Source organism: Neoarius graeffei, chromosome 9, assembly GCF_027579695.1.
Source record: "Neoarius graeffei isolate fNeoGra1 chromosome 9, fNeoGra1.pri, whole genome shotgun sequence".
Lineage (NCBI taxonomy): Eukaryota > Metazoa > Chordata > Actinopteri > Siluriformes > Ariidae > Neoarius > Neoarius graeffei.
The window spans coordinates 83,894,929-83,917,607 of NC_083577.1; the positions used below are offsets into that span (position 1 = coordinate 83,894,929).

Consider the following 22,679-nt stretch of genomic DNA (forward strand, 5'->3'; position numbering starts at 1 on the left):
GACATGCAGTTAGGTTGATGTGGGGTGGCCTTGGGCTGAAGTGCCCTTGAGCAAGGTACCTGACCCCTGACTGCTCCCCGGGCGCTCTGGTGTGGCTGCCCACTGCTCTGGGTGTTCACTGCTTCAGATGGGTTAAATGCATGGATGAGTTTCACTGTGCTTGAAGTGTGCATGTGACAAATAAAGGTTTCTTCTTTCTTCTTATTTATGATAATAGTCTATGTTATTAGGTATATACGAGGTTAGATGAAATCATTGGTGCAAAAAATATATATCTCTAGTCACTGTGTTTTAAAACAGCAGTACATTCCTAATGCGTCATAATGCGTAGTAATTTAAGATTTGCTCTTTTCATACAGATCTGGCAACCCTGGTCTTCACATTCTGGGTTGGACTTCATGTATAAAATAATAAATACCTACATATACCTGTACATTATTGTGCTTTTCTTTAAAATAAGAAGCAGGTTGTCAGTGTGCATTGTAGAGCATTGATCCGAGGTGATTATTAATGAATCGCATGATCAGTTCTGCTTGAATAATGAAAAGAATGATAGAGAGAGAAAGGAGTAATGAGGGAAGATGGGTGGAGTAGAGCAGGATGGGCGTGGTCTCTGTTTGTGTACTCGAAGCTCAGGAACTTCATTCTTCACCTGCATTTAATCCTAACTCTTTAAAAGAAAAGGCTCCAGCTTTTCTCAGGGGGATTTGAGCTCAATCTTTGACCTAGTTTGATTTTTTTTTCCCTCCTCATTTTGAAGGTAATATTTTTAGTTCTAGATTAAACTCCAGAAGAGCAGTTGTATAACAGTATACACAGATTAGCTGGAGAAAGTAGGGACTGTGATCATGTAGTGCACTGTATCACAAGGGTTAACTGCTATTTAACATGGATTTTTAAAAGATACTCAATATATTTCACTCCTAATCTGCAGAATCCTGTGCTCTGGAATGGGAAGTACAGGAGCTTGTAATTAGCAACAAAATAACCCAGTTTAATATTATTCAAAGTCACTTTTTCAGAAAAAAAGAGTAAACTACAGCAGTAAGGTTTATTTTCCACAGGAAGGGAGTTGAAAGAGACCAACCATGGCTGCTTCCTTGCTCAGAATTGGACGACTGGGATCTCTAAAGGTAAAAAAATATATATACAGTGGTGCTTGAAAGTTTGTGAACCCTTTAGAATTTTCTATATTTCTGCATAAATATGACCTAAAACATCATCAGATTTTCACACAAGTCCTAAAAGTAGATAAAGAGAACCCAGTTAAACAAATGAGACAAAAATACTATACTTGGTCATTTATTTATTGAGGAAAATGATCCAATATTACATATCTATGAGTGGCAAAAGTATGTGAACCTCTAGGATTAGCAGTTAATTTGAAGGTGAAATTAGTCAGGTGTTTTCAATCAATGGGATGACAATCAGGTGTGAGTGGGCACCCTGTTTTATTTAAAGAACAGGGATCTATCAAAGTCTGATCTTCATAACACATGTTTGTGGAAGTGTATCATGGCACGAACAAAGGAGATTTCTGAGGACCTCAGAAAAAGCGTTGTTGATGCTCATCAGGCTGGAAAAGGTTACAAAACCATCTCTAAAGAGTTTGGACTCCACCAATTCACAGTCAGACAGATTGTGTACAAATGGAAGAAATTCAAGACCATTGTTACCCTCCCCAGAAGTGGTCGACCAACAAAGATCACTCCAAGAGCAAGGTGTGTAATAGTTGGCGAGGTCACAAAGGACCCCAGGGTAACTTCTAAGCAACTGAAGGCCTCTCTCACATTGGTTAATGTTAATGTTCATGAGTACACCATCAGGAGAACACTAAACAACAATGGTGTGCATGGCAGGGTTGCAAGGAGAAAGCCACTGCTCTCCAAAAACAACATTGCTCATCTGCAGTTTGCTAAAGATCACATGGACAAGCCAGAAGGCTATTGGAAAAATGTTTTGTGGATGGATGAGACCAAAATAGAACTTTTTGGTTTAAATGAGAAGTGTTATGTTTGGAGAAAGGAAAACACTGCGTTCCAGCATAAGAACCTTATCCCATCTATGAAACATGGTGGTGGTAGTATCATGGTTTGGGCCTGTTTTGCTGCATCTGGGCCACGATGGCTTGCCATCATTGATGGAACAATGAATTCTGAATTAGACCAGCGAATTCTAAAGGAAAATGTCAGGACATCTGTCCATGAACTGAATCTCAAGAGAAGGTGGGTCATGCTGCAAGACAACGACCCTAAGCACACAAGTCGTTCTACCAAAGAATGGTTAAAGAAGAATAAAGTTAATGCTTTGGAATGGCCAAGTCAAAGTCCTGACCTTAATCCAATGGAAATGTTGTGGAAGGACCTGAAGCGAGCAGTTCATATGAGGAAACCCACCAACATCCCAGAGTTGAAGCTGTTCTGTACGGAGGAATGGGCTAAAATTCCTCCAAGCCGGTGTGCAGGACTGATCAACAGTTACTGCAAACGTTTAGTTGCAGTTATTGCTGCACAAGGGGGTCACACCAGATACTGAAAGCAAAGGTTCACATACTTTTGCCACTCACAGATATGTAATATTGGATCATTTTCCTCAATAAATAAATGACCAAGTATAATATTTTTGTCTCATTTGTTTAACTGGGTTCTCTTTATCTACTGTTAGGACTTGTGTGAAAATCTGATGATGTTTTAAGTCATATTTATGCAGAAATATAGAAAATTCTAAAGGGTTCACAAACTTTCAAGCACCACTGTATAATAACCTTTTTGTTTTTACTTTTGTTGCAAATAATCTGAGCACATTTTAATGCATGGTGAGACAAATAAGCATTAATAAGTGCATGGGTTTGTACACCATGATTTGCTTTAACAAACTATTACTGTCCTGCCTTTCCAATTTTTCAAGTGTACGACATGAAAAGAATTTTCCCAACACTCAATTATTTTTGTTTAGTGACTGAAAACTACTGAATTTGAATCACAGACTTCCAATTTTATTAGTTTTTTAAAAATAGAACAATTAATGAATTTAAAGCAACGTGACCCTAAATACTCCACTATTTTTTCCTGCTTCACCATGACCCAATACAAGATACTACATCATGCATCACATGGTGGGCTTTCCCTGTTTGCGCAAGGCATTGTGGGATACAAATCTGAAACAGGAAAGGAAAATGGAGGAAGAGAGTGTGCGAATGAAGCGTGAAAGACCGACTACAGTAATGGAAAAAAGTGAGAAGATATGTTGTATATGAAGGAAAGGAAACGCAGGACCAAACTAATAAACATCAGCACTCGGTGAGCACCTCGGTGTGATCAGCTGTTCGTTTAGCAACAGAATGATGGAACTGTCAGTGCACGCTCAAAGGTAAACCTGTAGATGGCAGTAATGCAACACTGGATGCCAACTGCCGTAAAACCCAAAAGAAGAAGAAGGTAAACCTGTGCATGCACACACGGACTTCCTCTGTCTGCTTGACTGTGTGAAGTGAGTGATTTCATGCACATTATTTGCTTTGATCCCCTCAAATTAAATAACTTCCCAGCTACAGAATGACCTGATATTTTGTGAGATATTACAGAAATAAACATGTATCACAATGACCACATTTCAGACGGAACTAAATTTCACCGATTTTATGAAATCAAAAGGCCGTCTAACTTTAAGCTCTGGCAGAGTAGCCTAAAATAATTAACTACCGTATTTTCCGGATTATACGTCGCTCCGGAGTTTAAGTCGCATCAGCCAAAAAATGCATTATGAAGATGAAAAAAACATATATACGTCGCACCGGACTATAAGTCGCACTTTTTTGAAGGGTTACTCTATCCATAGAATCTGTGATTGTATCTGATAAGCGGCGCGTGGTTACTGCGCGACTGCATTGTTTATTTAATAAACGAACAGCTGAGCAGTGATAACGCGTCCTTTGCCCTGTAAGTAGCCTAGTCTGATTATTTTAAATATCTACTACTATCTTTAATACTATCACTATCGTTATTACTAATAGCCTATATTATTATTATAACTAATATTAGTAGCCTATTACTGATGCATTAATCAGTTTGCTTTTAGATTATTTTTACCGGTAGGGCTTATTATCGCCCCATGGCTCTTTCATCTTTGTTATTAAAGCTGTAGTCATCATCGAGGAGAGTCATTCTTCATTTTTGTCGAATTTTATTTCATTAAATCAGAGGTCAAGTAGGCTATAGGTATATCATCTCCAAAGACAACCGTCTAGTGAAAAAAAAACAACCGCTTTTAAATACCCTACTTAAATCCTTAAAAAGAGTAATTTAACTTATGTCTTGTGTGATCTGATCTCCAATGGTGAAATAAACCGGTTGTGATATGAGTGGTCTGTTATTTTAGAAGATAAATTTAATATATAATTGAATATATAGCCTAATAAAAATAATATTTTATAACATATCACGACATATTACTGTCTGTAACTGTTCGTCACTAAAGCGTTTTCTAAGATCATAATGTCTGATATTATTATTTTTTTTTTTACACACACAATAAGCGCGTGTGCGTAAAGTTATAGTAAACCACCCCCCACCTTTTTTTTTTTTTGAGTCGCCGGACCCACCCACCTCCTGCGTTCCGGGACCTTCCACTTCACAAATTAAGCACTGCCTAAAATCATTACATAACTTATTTAAATAACTATAGCCCTATCATTAATAATAAAACATAGGTCAATCAAGTTTATCAAGCTGGCGATTTCACTCCAAATCAGCAAATCCATTGAATTCCTCATCCTCGGTGTCGCTTCTGAACAACTCTGCCAACTCCAGCGGCAGACGAAGCGCCGTTTCCTCTTCTTCTGCGTAGCTGTCGTCAGACTCAGCATCAGCTCCAGTTATTCCGCGGTGGAAAAAAAAAAAACATATATACGTCGCACCGGAGTATAAGTCGCATGGCTAGCCGAACCATGAAAAAAAGTGCGACTTATAGTCCGAAAAATACGGTAAATCAAATTGATCATAACGTACTGATAACGTCTTACTCTATCTTAAACTTGAACTAATCTTATTGAAGAAAAAAAACACGGAGTCTTTGTTAGCTTGAAGGTGAGACTTAAAAATCAAGGTCTTGAAATTTTCTGATCTTAATTTTTTTTTTTATTTTATATGTACCAAAGAGTATTTTTTTATCACCCCATGACTCATGTCTATAAGTTTTATAAAGGAAAGATATTTGTTTCTATCAGCTACACATATCCTACTGTCGTCTACTGGTCCATTAATAGCCGGAGGATTGTGGTCAGGGTGGCACGGTGGTGTAGTGGTTAGCACTGTTGCCTCACAGCAAGAAGGTCCGGGTTCGAGCCCAGCAGCCGACGAGGGCCTTTCTGTGTGGAGTTTGCATGCTCTCACCATGTCTGCGTGGGTTTCCTCCAGGTGCTCCGGTTTCCCCCACAGTCCAAAGGCATGGAGGTTAGGTTAACTGGTGACTCTAAATTGACCGTAGGTGTGAATGGTTGTTTGTCTCTGTGTCAGCCCTGTGATGATCTGGCGACTTGTCCAGGGTGAACCCCGCCTCTCACCCATAGTCAGCTAGAATAGGCTCCAGCTTGGCCGTGACCCTGTACAGGTTTAAGCGGTTACGGATAATGGATGGATGGATTGTGTTCATTCATAAATCTGGGAGGTGAATAGTTTTAGCTGATATTATGTAACTTTCTGAATAGCATTGTGGAAACAAGGGACAAAAATGTTTGCTATGCGTCTCCGACACCCACGTCGCTATATTTAATGCATTTCAATGCCAAAAACCAAAGTTTGTGTAGTTGATTGGGTCCTATAGGAACTTGCTGTGCTCTGTCTTTTCTTCTTTGTCCCATAGCCAGCAAGGGCCGTAGGGGCAACACTGATGACATTTTGACAGTCCATCATTGTGGTGTGTCTTGGGCATTTACACTTGGTGGAGTCCATTCCTCTCCAAGCTTGATCAGTGGATGATTTAGAGTAGCCAGGTAACCTAACTGCATGTCTTTGGACTATGGGGGAAACCGGAGCACCCAGAGAACATGCAAACTCCACACAGAAAGGCTCCTATTGGCTACTGGGCTCGAACCCAGAACCTTCTTGCTGTGAGGTGACAGTGCTAACCACTACACCACCGTGCCACTTGGAAGCAAAATACATGGAATTTAATTTGTTCTATAGCTGATACATAATGTCCGAGCACAGATCATGTAACCATGTGAGTCTCAGCTTCATGTCAGTTTCATTCCTGATGTACTGTCAAATGTGTGTATGTGGCTAAGTGCACACATTTAGGAGCAGATTAAGAAATTTATTTAAGCCAAGACATGTGTAGTAGGTTGCATGTGCAATGTATTTTTCATCTCATCTCATTATCTCTAGCCGCTTTATCCTTCTACAGGGTCGCAGGCAAGCTGGAGCCTATCCCAGCTGACTACGGGCGAAAGGCGGGGTACACCCTGGACAAGTCGCCAGGTCATCACAGGGCTGACACATAGACACAGACAACCATTCACACTCACATTCACACCTACGCTCAATTTAGAGTCACCAGTTAACCTAACCTGCATGTCTTTGGACTGTGGGGGAAACCGGAGCACCCGGAGGAAACCCACGCGGACACGGGGAGAACATGCAAACTCCACACAGAAAGGCCCTCGCCGGCCCCGGGGCTCGAACCCAGGACCTTCTTGCTGTGAGGCGACAGCGCTAACCACTACACCACCGTGCCGCCCCTCAATGTATTTTTTATTATTATTATTATTATTCATAGTAGTATAGGCAATAAAATTGTCAAATAATGCATGTAAAGATATTAATAGTGATATCACAGTTCAGAATCTCTCTTCCCCCCCCCCCCCCCCCCCACACACACACACACACACACACACATCTGATATATTTCTTGACAACACTTTAATTGCACTAATTTTGTGAGTACTGATGGCAAGTCATCACTATACCAAAACTAATTTAGGGGTTTCACAGCAATGGATGGCGGCAAATACTTCTAAATAATTTCACAAAGTATATTGATTTCTCCTCTGACTTCCATATTATGGGCTACAACTGCAAATCAGAAAAAGTTGGGATGATATGTTAGAATTGAAATTAAAACTGAAAACAATGATTTGTAAATAATCTTTGACCTGTATTTCACTCAAAACCATACAACAGCACGTTATTTGGTATTTTACCTCAATTTTTTTTTCTCAAAAATAAACACATTTTGATTCTTGCGACATTTAAAAATGTTGCGACGCTAAAGCATTTACCACTTTTATAACGTTTCCATTCCTTCTCACAACACTTAAAAGATGTTTATGGACTGAAGACGCCAAGTGATGAAGCGTTTCAGGTGTTTTGTCCCATTCTTCCTGCAGACAGGTCTTAAGATGTGCAACAGTACAGAGTCATCATTGTCGCATTTGCCATTTAAAAATTCACCACACATCCTCTATCATGAACAGAGGGGACACACCCTCTTCTTCCACAGCCACGCCTTGGTTTTGCATAGTCTTGTTGAAATCTCCCTGGGAAAGATGTCGTCTTGAAGGCAGCATATGTTGCTCCAAAATCTGTGTACTTTTCTATGTTAATGCTCCATCACAGAAGTGTAACTTACTTTTACCAAGGGCACTGACCCAACCCCATACCATTTCAGACCCTGGCTTTTGGACTTGTTCCTGGTAACAGTCTGGATGGTCCTTTTTGTCTTTAGTCTAGAACACATGGCATCCATTTCTTCCAAATCCCCCCCCCCCCCCCCCCCCCCAAAAAAAAAAAAAAATACTGATGTGTCTGACCACAGTACACATTTCCGGTGTGTGATGGTCCATCCCAGATGCCTCCGAGCCCAGAGAAGTTGACGGTGCTTCTGGACACGGTTAATCTAAGGCTTCCTTTTTGCACAGTAAAGTTTTAACTGCCATTTGTGGATGTAACTCTGTATTGTAATGCTTGACAAAGGTTTGCCAAAGTAATCCCAAGCCCATGTGGTTCTATCCACTATAGATGAATGACGGTTCTTGATACAGTTCCTCTACAAAACATCAGAGAGGAGATGGCAATGTCTTTTAAAGCTAGATGGCCTTTTGATTTCATAAAATCGGTGAAATTTAGTTCCGTCTGAAATGTGGTCATTGTGATGTTTTTCTGTAATATCTCACGAAATATCAGGCCATTCTGTGGCTGGGAAGTTATTTAATTTGAAGGGATTAAAGGAAATAACGCGCATGAAATCGCACGCTTCGCACAGTTAAGCAGACAGAGGAAGTCCGTGTGTGCATGCGCAGGTTTACCTTCTTCTTTTGGGTTTTACAGCAGCTGGCATCCACAGTGTTGCATTACTGCCATCTACAGGTTTACTTTTGAGCGTGCACTGACAGTTCCATCATTCTGTCGCTAAACGAACAGCTGATCACACCGAGGTGCTCGCTGAGCGCCGATATTTATTAGTTTGGTCCTGCGTTTCCTTTCCTTCGTATGTAACATAACGTCTTTTCTTGCTTTCCATTACAATAGTCAGTCTTTCACGTTTCATTCGCACACTCGCGTCCTCCATTTTTCTCTCCTGTTTCAAATTTGTATCCCACAATACCTTGCACGAACGGCGAAAGCCCACCACGTGATGTGTGATGTAGTATCTTGTATTGGGTCATGGTGAAGCAGGAAAAAATAGCGGAGAATTTAGGGCCATGTGGCCTTAAATTCATTAATTGCTCTATTTAAAAAAAAAAAGAAGAATAAAATTGGAAGTCTGTGATTCGAATTCAGTAGCTTTCAGTCCACTAAACAAAAATAATTGGGTGTCGGGAAAATTCTTTATGACCTACAATTGAAAAATCTGAAAGGCAGTACAGCTTTAAGAAAATCTTTGTTGTCTGTTCAAGGCAACTGTGTTCTGTCAGTCAGCACCCCACACTTTCAAGGCATAAAACGGTTCAGTGAATTGGAATAGAAAATTCTATCTGACAGCAGTATTAGTCCTGATGCAGATACACAGCGTCCTAGACCAGGTTTTGATGCCAAAACTGTTTTTTTTTTCTCCTCCCCCCCCTTTTGGATGTTTTCAAAATGTTGTGCTGTTGGAATGTTTGTCTTGTTATAGAATACATCATTGTTTAATTTTCAATGATACCAGATTGCAGAACAGTATACTGGCTTGAAACACTGGACCAGTATCAGACCAGGTCTGTTTCACATCATTTCATGATTGAAGATTGTAGCGAGCGGGTGAATGTCAGTATGGGTATAGTCCAGTATCAAGGATCTGTTATCAGTATTGTTAAAAAAAAAAAAAGGGAAACAGTGGGAATACTTGTCAATAAATTGTAAAATAAAGGAACCCTTTCCCACCCAAAAACCATGGAGATGCAAACTTTTTCACACAAGTGTAAAATAAATGTAAATCACATAAAGCCGATTGTCTTCACTTCAATCTCATTGACATTATTTCATTTCAACTCTGATGTGCTGGAATGGAGATCAAAAGCAACAAAACGTGCAACGTTATGAACTGGAATCCAGTACACTGAATAATTTCCTTTCTTTTATTAGGCCCTGCAGGCAGAGAGTGTGAGTTTATTACAAAAAGCCCCAGCAGTCGCTCTGAGTTCAAAATCTGGCGAAGGCAAGAAGTCCAAAAAGTCCAGCAAAGGTACGCACAAAGAATATAATGTTTTTTATATGTCTTGGGCTTATAACAGTTGGATCATGCATACACTAAGGCCAAAAGTTTGTGGACACCTGATTGTCACGCTCATATGTACTTGTTGAACATTTCATTCCAGGTGTAGTCCCCTCTTTGCTGTTGTTATAACGTCCACTCTTCTGGGAAGGCTTTTCACTAGATTTTGGAGTGTGGTTGTGGGAATTTGTGCTCATTCAGCTACAAGAGCATTAATGGGGTCAGGCAAGAAGGGCTGGTGCACAGTTGGCATTTCAGTTCATCTTAAAGGTGCTCAGTGGGCTTCAGGTCAGGAGTCTGTACAGGCCACCCCATGTTCTCTCACCTTAAACTTGGCAAGCCGTCTGTTAAAGGTAGACTGCCTTTCAGATTTTTCAAGTTGAGGTCATAAAAAGAATTTTCCCTGACACCCAATTATTTTTGTTTAGTGGACCAAAAGCTACTGACTTCAAATCACAGGCTTCCAGTTTTATTTATTTATTTTTTTTAAAAAATAGATCAATTAATGAATTTAAGGCCACATGGCCCTAAATTCTCTTCTTGTCGTGTGTGTGTGTGTGTGTGTGTGTGTGTGTGTGTGTGTGTGTGTGTGTGTGTGTGTAAACTGTTTCCAGTAATTGATATTTTGGCCATTGCTAGTGATGAAAAGTACTATATATAAATGTAATTGTTGGCAGATTGCTGTGGTATAAGAAGAATAGATCACTTCAAAACTTGCTGTTGTAGCTAAATTATCACTTTTTTATGTTGGTCATAGTAATTTTGTTTCAGTAACCCTGTTTTCGATTATTTTTCTATAGTAGCATGTCGTCATGTTTTATTCATTATTACATTTTTTTTTTTTTTTGCTCAACACTGATCAGCCGTTCATGTACAGACTTCAGTTAAAGACACATGGTTGTAGAGTACAGTGAATAAGTCGGATGCAAATCTGATTGTTTTCTAGATGAATGCATTATGACATCCAGTTTCCTATCATTGTTAAAGGAGAACCTTTTATTTTTAAATAAATTTCTGAGTGGATAGTATCTCCACCCTTGACTCTTGTATGCTGCATAAATGGGAATTTAAAAAATATACATTTTTGAGAGTTAAAATCGACGGCAAAGTTGGCATTGGAGCTGCCCCGCTGAGCCAGCCAGCCCTGAGTGCATGACGTCACAGTGGTAACCGGTTTTAAGGCAGAGGCCTTTGACATCTATAGACAAGTCATATCAATAAAAAATTTATGGTGAAAGTAAGAAATCCCGTTACCGACTTGCTCAACTAAGACTGATTTGACTTCACTGATTGTGGGTTGACTCTCATTAAAACAGGATAGGTGTTATAACTTACATGTACATGCATGCATTTTCACTGATAAAACGTAAAAGGCTAATTAAATAATCAGATGAACTGAGACAATCACATTCTGAAGCAAATTAAAGAATCTTATACCGCTAACTTAAACACACAATACAAGTTACATGTATTAATCTAAATGCAGGTAAACAACGCGTTTTGTTGTTTTGTATCCAAATGAGAGTCAGAACTTACCCATCTGTGTTCTCGCTTCTTGAAGGCCGATCTTGTGGCCAATTGTTTTGAAACAATCTGACTTTCAGTTGTTCATTCAGTTCTCCGTTCATTCACTTCTTCCACGTAAGGGCGAGACGGCAGCAATATCCAGCGGAGAAATCAGACGGCTGCTCCACTCATTCTCCATTTTCTCCACACTGAGTACTCCGCCATTACTGTTTGGCTCAGGCAATTACTAAAACCCGGGACAGAAGGGAACGTCACTGGTTTTAGCAACAACCGTGGGGAGGCCACTGCCTGAGCGATTATGTCCCATTCCGTCCCGGGTTTTAGCAACAACCCTCGGCTCACACTCCAGGAGAACTGGTGCAACTGAGCTTACTTTCCTTTTAAAAATAAATAAATAAATGCTTTCCTTTTTTTGTAGTTTTATTTAATTGTTGGTACTGCACCCTCTTTCAATACGGGCTTATAGCCAACGCTCCTCAACAGATCAGAGGTTTTGTACGAGTCTTCAGTAAAATGTGCAGTGCAGGGGAGAGACCGCTTCATAGGCGCCCAATGTGCCCATGAATTTCTTGCAGAACGCATCCAAATCTTTGCAGTTGGAACATTCTTGGGCCATGAATGCAATGTAAATCCACCTTCTGTCATGTTGCTGCACCCGCCAGCAACACATCTACGTGGCATGGTGATAAATTGGCTCAAAATGGAGGATCGGAGTTGCAGTCAGCTCTGTGTTTTAGTATAGCAGTAATGGCGATGAGACCGATAGACTTCCTGCTGTGACGTTACAAAAGTCAACGTCATTCACTCGGACCACTACGTATATAAATCACTTTAATTGTAAAAATTACTATATTAGATTTATTGTTAATGCTTAAAACTATTCCTGTGCCATTCTTGAGGTCTCAAGGCATTAATAAACAAAAAGTGAGGCCGTGGCTCTGCATATGCTTTAAACTTGAAATGGGCAGTTCTACCAATCACATTTCTTGTTACCCGGCCTGGTCTGGTCTACGCACAAGCAGTGTTGTAGTTGAGTCACTAAACCTTGAGTTCAAGTCTAAGTCATGAAAGAAAATTTTGAGGTGAGTCCGAGAACAAGACTCCATCCGCACCATTTGACGGTGACTGTTGCTGCCTTTATGTGAAAGCATCTCTGCTACTGTGTTGGACTAACGTTGCTGCTTGACTGCCCCATTTTAGTTAATAAGCTACAGATAAAAAGCTCGTTCATCACTCAGCAAGCCCCACCCACTATCAACAGGGCAAATAACATGAGAGAGGGTTAACACTAGCTAGTTCATCGCTCAGCAAGCAAGCCCCGCCCACTATCAACAGAGCAATGAACATAGCGTGTCCCTTCCTTCTGTGGGTGGAGTCTTACCAAATGACGATTGAAGTTTGAGGTTGTCCCCGTCGTCTCCTCGATAGTTCTTCTACATGTGGAACACACAGCAGTGCATTCCCCCCCCCCACTGCATGAAAAGTCTGTATAAGCAAAGCGGACAATCCTAGCGGCGTTCTCTCCAGGCATTTTAGAGCCATTAATGTTAGTTTCTTCCTGAACATGACGTATGAACAGGTGAATGTGCATTCTCTTGCACAAAATTGGTATAAAAATTAATGTAGATATAAATATCTTATGCCAAATTATTATGGCATGTTACAAAAATAAAGAAAAAATCAGAGTCCTCGTCTCCAATTTACGAGTCTGAATGCAGTTAATGCACGAGTCCAAGTCAAGTCACGAGTCTTTAAAATTAGGGCAATAGTCGGATTCAAGTCAGAGTCCTGGACTTGAGTACTACAAGCCTGCAGACAAGGTTACTTGTCACTGGAGTTTTTGTACCTCAGGGTCGAAAACGGTTTTCAAACTCAACCAAGATCATTGAATTCTTGGTCCAAATAGACCCAGATTGAAAAACATGAGCGTTATTTCATACTTATGCCACATAGAGCTACAGTTGGCTGGGTATGGAGAGCAAGTTACTAGGTTGAGCCATAGTTGTTGTTTTTTTTTTTTTTTTTTTCTGATTAACTCAAGCTTGGTCCCCATGACAAACCCTCATGGCAAACAACACTGACACCTCTTGCATAAGGTATCCCTTTTGTATTGTTAAAAATTTGCACCAACAATTTATGTAATCAACTTTGTTGAAGGTACTCAATATGTTGCGTGTCTATTGGTTTTCAGTGGTCAAATCCAGACAGTGCAATGCATAAAGATGAACCTCTATATGTTTCCCCTCTTTCCTTTCTGTCACAGGAAAGTCAACATCAAAAACATACTTTGATACAGAAACACTTATCCAACACAAGTCCTACCCAGAAGTCACCAAGGAGGCTGTAATGCCTGCCGCTGCTGCTGCAGGAACCGTGTCTGCAACTGCTGCAGCCATTCGTAAGCAAGCTGCAGCAGCCCCAACTGCTGAAGCCATTACTGCCCCTTCACCAAGTGAAACTTCACCTGTTGCTGAGGTCTGTCCAGCTGCAGTGGAAACTACACCAATCACTGAAGTTGCTTCTGCTCAAGCTGCTGTAGAAGCTGCAGCACCTATTGCAGAGGTCACAGCCAAAGATACACCTGTCGCTGAAGCTGCAACAGAAGTTGCTTCCCCTGTTACTGAAGCTCTGGGTGAAACTGCAGCTGCAGCAGGAACTTCAAGTGCTGAAACATCTGCCGCACCTACTGCTGAAGCTGCTGCCCTTGTAACTGAAACTGCACCTGAAACCCTGGCTTCTGCTTCCACAACTGAAGCCATACCCATTGCAGAAGCTTCCCCAGAAGCAGTTTGCCCTGTTACTGAAGCTGTAGTTATCTCAGAAGCTGCAGTTAATGCACCCCCTACAGAAGCTACCTCAGAAGTTACAGCTGAAACAACCACCACTGCAGATGCCTCGGCGGCTGCTGTTGAAGCAGCCCCCAAAAATGTTGCCTCAGAAATTACAGCTGAAGCAGCACCCACAGAAATTTCTCCTGAATTTATGACACAAGTGACCCCTAAAGAAGTTTTCCCAGAAGTTACAACTGAAGCAGCCCCCACAGACGTTGCCCAAGAAATTGCAACTGAAGCAGCCCCCACAGACGTTGCCCAAGAAATTGCAGCTGAAGCAGCCCCCACAGACGTTGCCCAAGAAATTGCAGCTGAAGCAGCCCCCACAGACGTTGCCCAAGAAATTGCAGCTGAAGCAGCCCCCACAGACGTTGCCCAAGAAATTGCAGCTGAAGCAGCCCCCACAGACGTTGCCCAAGAAATTGCAGCTGAAGCAGCCCCCACAGACGTTGCCCAAGAAATTGCAGCTGAAGCAGCCCCCACAGACGTTGCCCAAGAAATTGCAGCTGAAGCAGCCCCCACAGACGTTGCCCAAGAAATTGCAGCTGAAGCATTCCCCACAGACGTTGCCCAAGAAATTGCAGCTGAAGCAGCCCCCACAGACGTTGCCCAAGAAATTGCAGCTGAAGCAGCCCCCACAGACATTGCCCCAAAGGTTACAGTTGAAGCAGCCCCCACAGACGTTGCCCCAAAGGTTACAGTTGAAGCAGCCCCCACAGAAGCTGCCCCAGAGGTTACAGTTGAAGCAGCCCCCACAGAAGCTGCCCCAGAAGTTACAGCTCAAGCAGGCCCCACAGATCTTGTCCCAGAGGTTACAATTACCCCTTCAGCACTATCTCTAGAACCTGATGCTACCCCAGTTACAGAATCTGTTGTTGAGACTGTCATAGAAGCTGCTGCTGAAGCAGTAACTGAAGTCATTGCAGACACTGTCCCTGTCAAAGCTGTTGCTGAAGTAGTGGACGCTATTGTTGAAACTGTAGCTGAAGTGGTCAGTGAAGCTGCTTCTACAGAAAAGCAGGATGCACTTGAAGGTATACACTACCATCACCACATTCCTTAAAAACTTACCTCAGCTACTAAATGAATATGCATATTTAATTTAATTTAAAGGCCGAGAGAAATGCATTTTTTGCACTAAAACAGAATGGCAGTTTAATTCGACAAGGTTTACTGAGTCCCTGGACAGAGGCAACCATTCTCTAAACCGCACAGTAGCGGCTATATTTGCAGACAAAAGCCGAGTAAACTTATCCCTTTTAGAACTGCTCGCCAAGCAACCGGAAGTAGCAGATGGAAGCCGCGTGACATCACGAGTGTATGTCGTCCATGAATAACATGAGCAACCAAAGCGAGCAGGAATTTAGTGGGGGAGAAACTTCAAGTTTTAGTAGTGGTTTTTTTTTTTTTTGTCAGTTCAAGTTGATGACGATGTACTGACAGAAGAAGAAGAGGCCAAGAAGAGGGATATCGAACTGTACCGATTCGAGCCAGGCTTGTCCGATGAGTGTTACGGTCACTGACCCCAATGATGAACCCGAGGACGATCATGAAGACTGACTTGCAAATATGGAATGGTCAGCTTTCCAAAACGTTATTAGAATAGACTTTTTTTTAAAAAAAGACTAAGATGACATGCTAGCTTAGTACAGCTTCAGCTGGCAGTCTTCAGTTCAACTTTTCCGTGGCCGTGTATAGTCTATCGCTGGCCTGCCATTGTAGCATATGGGCTGCAACTGTAAGCAATGCAACTTCCTTCATCAGCTAGCCTGCTAGGCTAATATTTACAATATTTGGGGGGGAGGATGACTGGAAGTTGAAGATGCATTCCTCAAGTTAGTAGTATTACGGTATGTTGGAAACGAAATGCTTTGCAGTTCATTGTAGCAAAGTCTTGACTAATTAGTGATTTTCGGGAAAAGGAACAGGGCCACTCCCTCCACGGCATTTGTGTTGCTGCACCCGGCAGTGATGCATCGCTTTCTGGGCTTTTTCCCTTTTCTCTCCCCCTTCTTCTCCATAACAGTCGTAGGTTATAGTTTAACGACTTGTCTCTCTTTTTCTACATTGTGTTCTGTCACAAGTTTCTGTCAAAATGAATGTAATCTAGCAGAGAGTCGGACAGAAGCTACACTGTGTGGACGTCAGTGGAAAAACCACTGGTAAAACCACTCACACTCGTGATGTCACTCGAAAGCCAGATAGTAATGGTGACGTTGGTACCAGGATTCCCTTGGTAGCAAATTTGAACTCGACAAATTCTGAATGTTCCCAACGTTTATGACGTGGGTTTCAATAAGTTTTCATTGTTGAGACTTGTACTATTATTATCCAAGGGGGACAGGGGGACATTTCTCTCGGCCTTTAAGGCACTGCTATACAGACCTTGCAGGTGATTTAATCTTACATATTCAAATTTGAAAAAAAATTGTCATTATGTTAAGTTTTTAGTTGTGTATTACCAGTACTACCACAGTTCAGTAGTATCACTACAGCTATGTAGATTTCGACCATTCAAATTGGGATGTGCTCATAATCTAAAGTCTAACATGGACAGAAGCCTTAAAACCCAAGGTTTAAAGATTATTTCATAATTTGTGTGCAGTATAAGAACATGAACAATCTGACCCTTTGTACTAGGGGTGTTAGTCTGAACTTGTGACAGTATGATAACCTAACCTAATGTCTTCAGTATTGTTTTACAATGTAGAAAATACAGAAGAACTGGGGGCGTCATGGCTCAGGTGGCTAAAGCGCCATGCCATAAATCTGGGGACCCGGGTTCAATTCCGACCTGAGGTCATTTCCCGATCCCTCCCCGATCTCTCTCCCACTCATTTCCTGTCCTGTCTCTACACTGTCCTATCCAATAAAGGTGAAAAAAGCCCAAAAAATGTCTTTAAAAAAAGAAAATACAGAAGAACCTATGAATGAGTAGGGGTGTACAAACTTTTGACTGGTACAGTATGTGTGAAAAAATGTAAATGGAAAAACTACCACACTTTCCCAAGCTGGTGATGGTGAATATTGACTGTGGAATAGAGTTTGTATTAAAGTCAATCATTAGCTGGCTGAACGTCCCCAAAAAGCATGAAAATTTCTTACATGGCTTTAATAGACGTGTCTTTTACTCAAATCTATTTCTAAACAGAATACAATCCGAACATGTACAACACCCTTGTTCAAAGGTGTGACCGTCTTCGACGCTCTCTGGTAACCATAAGATTTGACCTTGTAATCTTCCAGCCAGTAGCACAGAACTTATACACATCACTGTAAAACGGTTGGCTATGTTGTTAAAGTATGGAAAGTGTGGCATTTAAATTTGTTCTCATTCAAGGCTTGGAAAAAGTATAGAAATTTAGCAAAAGTCTTTTGAAAAAGTTTGCTTGTACAGTAAGAATAATATATACCAAGGCACTAAGGTTCAAAGTCCGTTGAACTTCCATTACTTTTTGCAAAAAAGCAGGTTCCCCCATTGCATATTAAAGGACAACTGAAGGCAATAATTTCACTTTACTTGATGAAGCCACTCAGCCAAACCTTTTGGATCCAGGACGGAATGAAGAAGACGTGCGGAATCCTACGTCACGCAGCGCCACCCTTGTTTTCGTCTCCTAATACGTCCATGTATTTGGCTAATCTAGTATGGCCATGCCCGGGGAAATGGCCCAACGGTTGGCTGATGTTACAACTTTAACATGTTTTTTAAGCTAAAGTCCACTTAATTTTTTTTTTTTTTTTTTGTCTAGAACATCTTGTATTAAACTAGAACTGAAGGCATTTTTTTAATCATTAAAATTCTATTTATCTAATTTTATTAAATATTGGAATGCATTTTTGATAGTTATTTTGTCACTGCTATAGCAAGTTATGAGTGTCTGAAATGTGCTCTGTAATATATCAGTCCATTTGTCAAATCAACGGCTGTAAACAAGATTTGTTGAGACCTGTGCGAGACATCGTAGGACGTAAATAAAACGTACAGCGGAAATCAAAGTGACCGACATCTGTTAACGTTGTCAAAAGACGCGCAAGCCCTCTTTCGAATCCTGACATAATCAAGCCGGAAGTTTTGTTTGTTTTGATAGCAATCAGGAAAGTTTGAAAAAAGTAGGCAGTAAGCGTAATTTTAACTCGTTTTTGTGCAATATTTTGTTTGGAAAACAGTTTTCAGAGTGGCAGCACTGACACCTGGCTGACACTTCATGTTTCGAAGTCTCGCACAAGTCTCGAAGATCGCGCGGATAAGCGACGCCTGCCGTGGACCAAACGAACTACATTGAACATGGCTAAAAAACGAATAGGCCGATAAGTATAATATTTAATTGCAATTAGTTTCCAATACGAGTCACGATATAAGGTTACTAAAACTGAAAATGTAATTGAATAACATGTTAATTAAGAAATAAAGCAAGTTTAAAAATGACTTCAGTTCCCCTTTAAAATTCTTATGGCACAGTTAATGGTCCTTAAAATATATGGCAAAAAAGTAGAGAAAAATCTGAAGAAATTGTCACCTAACTGTGTTTTTAAACTGTGTTGGTTTTTGGGGAATCGGGCTTCAAGTCCTCTAAGTTTGTTTTGAAATTCAAAGGCATGATCATATATTATACTGTAGCAGTTCGTAGGGGTGGAGCACAGAAAAGACGGCAGGCCAGAACTAAGTTCCACAAGAAAAACTCTTTTTATTTAGTACTTTTCAGTAACTATTCACTCTCAGACCCACACACACGAGTCGTTAGATCAGGGAGAGAGCTTCCTTCCTCTGCGCTCTCTCTCCTTATATAGGGCGTGGTCACTGGGGAAGACACACAAACACAGATTAACCAACATCAGGTGCAGTGATTCTGCCACTTACCTTCCCTGACTCCGCCCTCCGGTCACAGACCACCGCTTGACCACGCCCCTGCTGCCACATACCGGCCTGCAGCCGACACCCCCCCCGACGGGAGAGGAAGTCCGCCACGATCATCTGCGCCCCCGGCCTGTGGACTACCTTGAAATTAAAGGGCTGGAGTGCCAGATACCAACGGATGATCCGCGCGTTGGCATCCTTCATGCGGTGGAGCCACTGGAGGGGCGCATGGTCCGAACAGAGGGTGAAGGAGCGCCCCAGGAGGTAGTAGCGGAGAGCGAGGACCGCCCACTTGATACTTGATCGCCAGGCACTCCTTTTCAATGGTGCTGTAGCGCCCCTCACGCACCGACAGCTTCCTGCTTATGTACAGGACGGGGCGGTCTTCCACCTTCTGGGACAGAACAGCCCCCAGCCCTCTGTCTGACGCGTCCGTCTGCAACGTAAAGGGGAGAGAAAAGTCAGGGGAGTGTAACAGTGGCCCCCCGCACAGTGCAGTCTTCACCTCAGAGAAAGCCCCCTGGCATTGATCCGTCCACTGGACCGGATCTGGTGCCCCCTTTTTAGTTAGATCAGTCAGCGGGCTGGTGACGTCCAAATAATTAGGTATAAACCTACGATAGTAGTCAGCCAGCCCCAGGAACTGTCTCACCCCCTTTTTGGTCTTGGGCCTCGGGCAGGCCGCAATCGCTGCTGTCTTGTTAATTTGGGGACGCACCTGCCCGTTGCCCAAGTGGAAGCCCAGATACTGTACTTCCACCCGCCCAATCGCACACTTCTTCGGGTTGGCTGTGAGACCTGCTCACCTCAGCAACCTAAGGATGGCCCTCAGGTGTTGTAGGTGTCGTGGCCAGTCATTACTATAAATAATGATATCGTCTAGGTACGCGGCCGCATAGGTGGCGTGGGGGCGGAGGACCCTATCCATCAGTCACTGGAACGTAGCGGGCGCCCCAAACAGCCCAAAAGGAAGTGTGACAAACTGGTGTAAGCCAAATGGTGTGGAAAAGGCCATTTTTTTTCTCGGGATAATGGAGTCAAGGGGATCTGCCAATAACCCTTCGTCAAATCCAGTGTCGAGTAAAAACGAGCCATGCCTAGTCGATCGAGCAACTCAATACGAGGCATTGGGTACGTGTCAAATTTAGACACCCCATTGACTTTTCTATAGTCTACACAGAACCGGACCAGCCCATCAGTCTTGGGTACCAAGACCACCGGGCTGCTCCAGTCACTGTGGGACTCCTCGACGATGCCCATTTCGAGCATGGCCTCGAGTTCTTCCCGAACCACTTTTTCTTGTGTTCAGGTAACCTGTAAGGGTGGCTGCACACTACCACCCCCGGGGGCGTCTCAATATGGTGCTCTATGAGGTCGGTGTGGCTGGGCAGGGGCGAGAACACGTCCGAAAACTCGGTCTGCAACTGGGCGACCTCCGTGAGTTGGGTTGGGGAGAGGTGGTCTCCACAGGGGACCGGAGAGGTACGCGATGCCAATGTTCCCTTTTGAACCTCCGGCCCCAGCTCCGCCTTCTCTGGAAACACCAACGCCACAGGGACCTCCTTGTTCCACAGTTTAAGCAGATTGAGGTGGTAAACCTGTAGCGCCCCACCCCTGTCCATTCACCTCACCTCGTAGTCGACGTCCCCGATTCGCTGTGTGACACCTCAAAGGGTCTTTGCCACTTGGCGATTAATTTGGAGCTCGATGTGGGCAACAGAATGAGAACTTTATCTCCCGGTGCGAACTCCCTAAGGCGCGTACCCCTGTCGTACAGGCAGGTTTGCCGTTCTTGGGCCTGCCGCAAATTCTCCTGAGTTAGGTGTGTGGAGTTTTGCGTGCAGGTCCATAACATATTTGAATTTGATTTTTACTGGGCGAAGGTCCCTCCTCCCAGTTTTCTCGCAGCACATCTAGAATGCCGTGCGGCTTACACCCATATAACAATTCGAACGGGGAGAACCCCGTGGAGGCTTAGGGAACCTCTCGCACTGCAAATAACAAGGGTTCGAGCCATTTATCCCAATTACGTGCGTCCTCACTTACGCATTTTTTAATTATATTTTTGAGGGTGCGATTAAACCGTTCAACTAAACCGTCCGTTTGTGGGTGATAAACGCTGGTGCGGATCGGCTTAATACCTAATAACCCATACAGTTCGTTCAGTGTATGTGACATAAACGAGGTGCCTTGGTCAGTCAGAATCTCTTTTGGGATTCCAACTCGGGAGATGATGCGGAAGAGCGCTTCCGCAATACTGCATGCTGAGATATTGCGAAGAGGCACTGCCTCCGGGTATCACGTTGCATTAGTCCACCAGAACTAAAATAAAGCGATACCCTCGTGTTGACTGATCTAATGGCCCGACGAGATCCATCCCAATTCTTTCGAACGGGGTCTTGATTAATGGGAGAGGGCGCAAAGGCGCTTTTGGAATGGCCGCCGGATTTACTAACTGGCATTCGTGGCATGCCGTACACCACCTACGGACATCGCCGCGAATCCCTGGCCAATAGAACCGGGCCATTAGTCGGGCTAGTGTTTTATCCTGCCCTAAGTGTCCAGCCATGGGCTTAAAGTGAGCCGCCTGGAATACCAATTCCCAGCGGCTCTTTGGAATCAAAAGCTGCGTGACTTGCTCTTTAGTCTGAGTGTCTTGCATCACTCGGTATAACCTATCCTTCATAATAGAAAAATAGGGGAAGGACGGGGTGGCGTTTGGCTGAAGTGTTTGACCATCGATTACTCTCACTTGGTCAAACGCATGCCATAGAGACTCGTCTCGCAACTGCTTTAATGGGAAATCCCCAAGGGATTCCCTGAGAGAGGGAGGAGGAGCCTGCTGCTCCTCACTGACACAGAGATGACGTAGACGGCTCTGACGGAGCTGCTCCCACCAAAGCGACAACGAGACCTCCCCCTGCTGAATTACGGCAGGACCCACTCTTCCCTAGATGGCTCATTAACTCCCTGAATGTTGGACAATCAGTCCCCAAAATTGAGTGGGTGAGGTGAGGATTAACCGCCGCCTTTACTCTAAATTTTTCCCCTAGAAAAAGAATGTGGACTGACACTAAAGGGTAGCTGTGAACATCCCCGTGCACACACAACACCTTCACCACCTGTGCTCCTCCCAATGCCTCGTCTTGCACCAGGCTTTGGTGAATTGAGGTCTGATTACAGCCAGAGTCCACCAAAGCCTGATGTGTATCCCCTTGGATACTCACCGGTATGCGATACGCTCCGGCCCGATCGAGGGTGGCTCCTGGCATGTCGGGGTTCTGGACCACTGTGCCCACTCCCATGGCCGAGCACTGCTGTTGGAGGTCGCCCGGCTCCCTGCAGCGCCAGCAAACTGGCCCGGGCTTCCTCTCTGCACTAGTGCGCTGGGGCTCACTCACCTGGGCGGGAGAGAGACAGACACAGAAGGGAAAAACGGGAGGGCACCGCAGGTGCGACGGGCCGGCTGGGGTCGGGCCGGCTGGGGTCGGGCCGGCCCCCGCCTCCGCGTTGGGGGAACGGTGCGAGGACGAGACACAGGAGGAGGGGGGGGAGAGAGAGAAGAGGGAAGAAGAGGATGTCCGCTGTCCTGCCGTCGGAACAGCCGCCAAATGGTCCTCCGCCAACTCGATGGCCTGATCCAGCGACGCCGGATGGTGGCACTGGACCCACTCCGCAGTTCCCTCTGGTAGGCAGGCGATGAACTGCTCCAGTACCACCTGATCAATGATCCCTTCGGCGTCGCGGTTGTCGGCCCTCAACCACCGCCAGCA

The 22,679-nt window shown here is 43.5% G+C and overlaps 1 protein-coding gene across 1 annotated transcript in view; it reads left to right on the top strand.

The window, feature by feature from the left end:
- Positions 1 to 626: 626 nt before the first annotated feature.
- Positions 627 to 22,679, top strand: part of si:ch211-140m22.7 (uncharacterized protein LOC570370 homolog) — a 33,359-nt gene continuing 11,306 nt past the window's right edge. The window contains exons 1-4 of the mRNA XM_060930398.1: positions 627 to 760; positions 1,065 to 1,133; positions 9,561 to 9,660; positions 13,481 to 15,082. Of these exons, the coding sequence (XP_060786381.1) occupies positions 1,089 to 1,133; positions 9,561 to 9,660; positions 13,481 to 15,082 (1,747 nt within the window). The 5' untranslated portion in view covers positions 627 to 760; positions 1,065 to 1,088. The remainder of the gene's footprint in view (positions 761 to 1,064; positions 1,134 to 9,560; positions 9,661 to 13,480; positions 15,083 to 22,679) is intronic.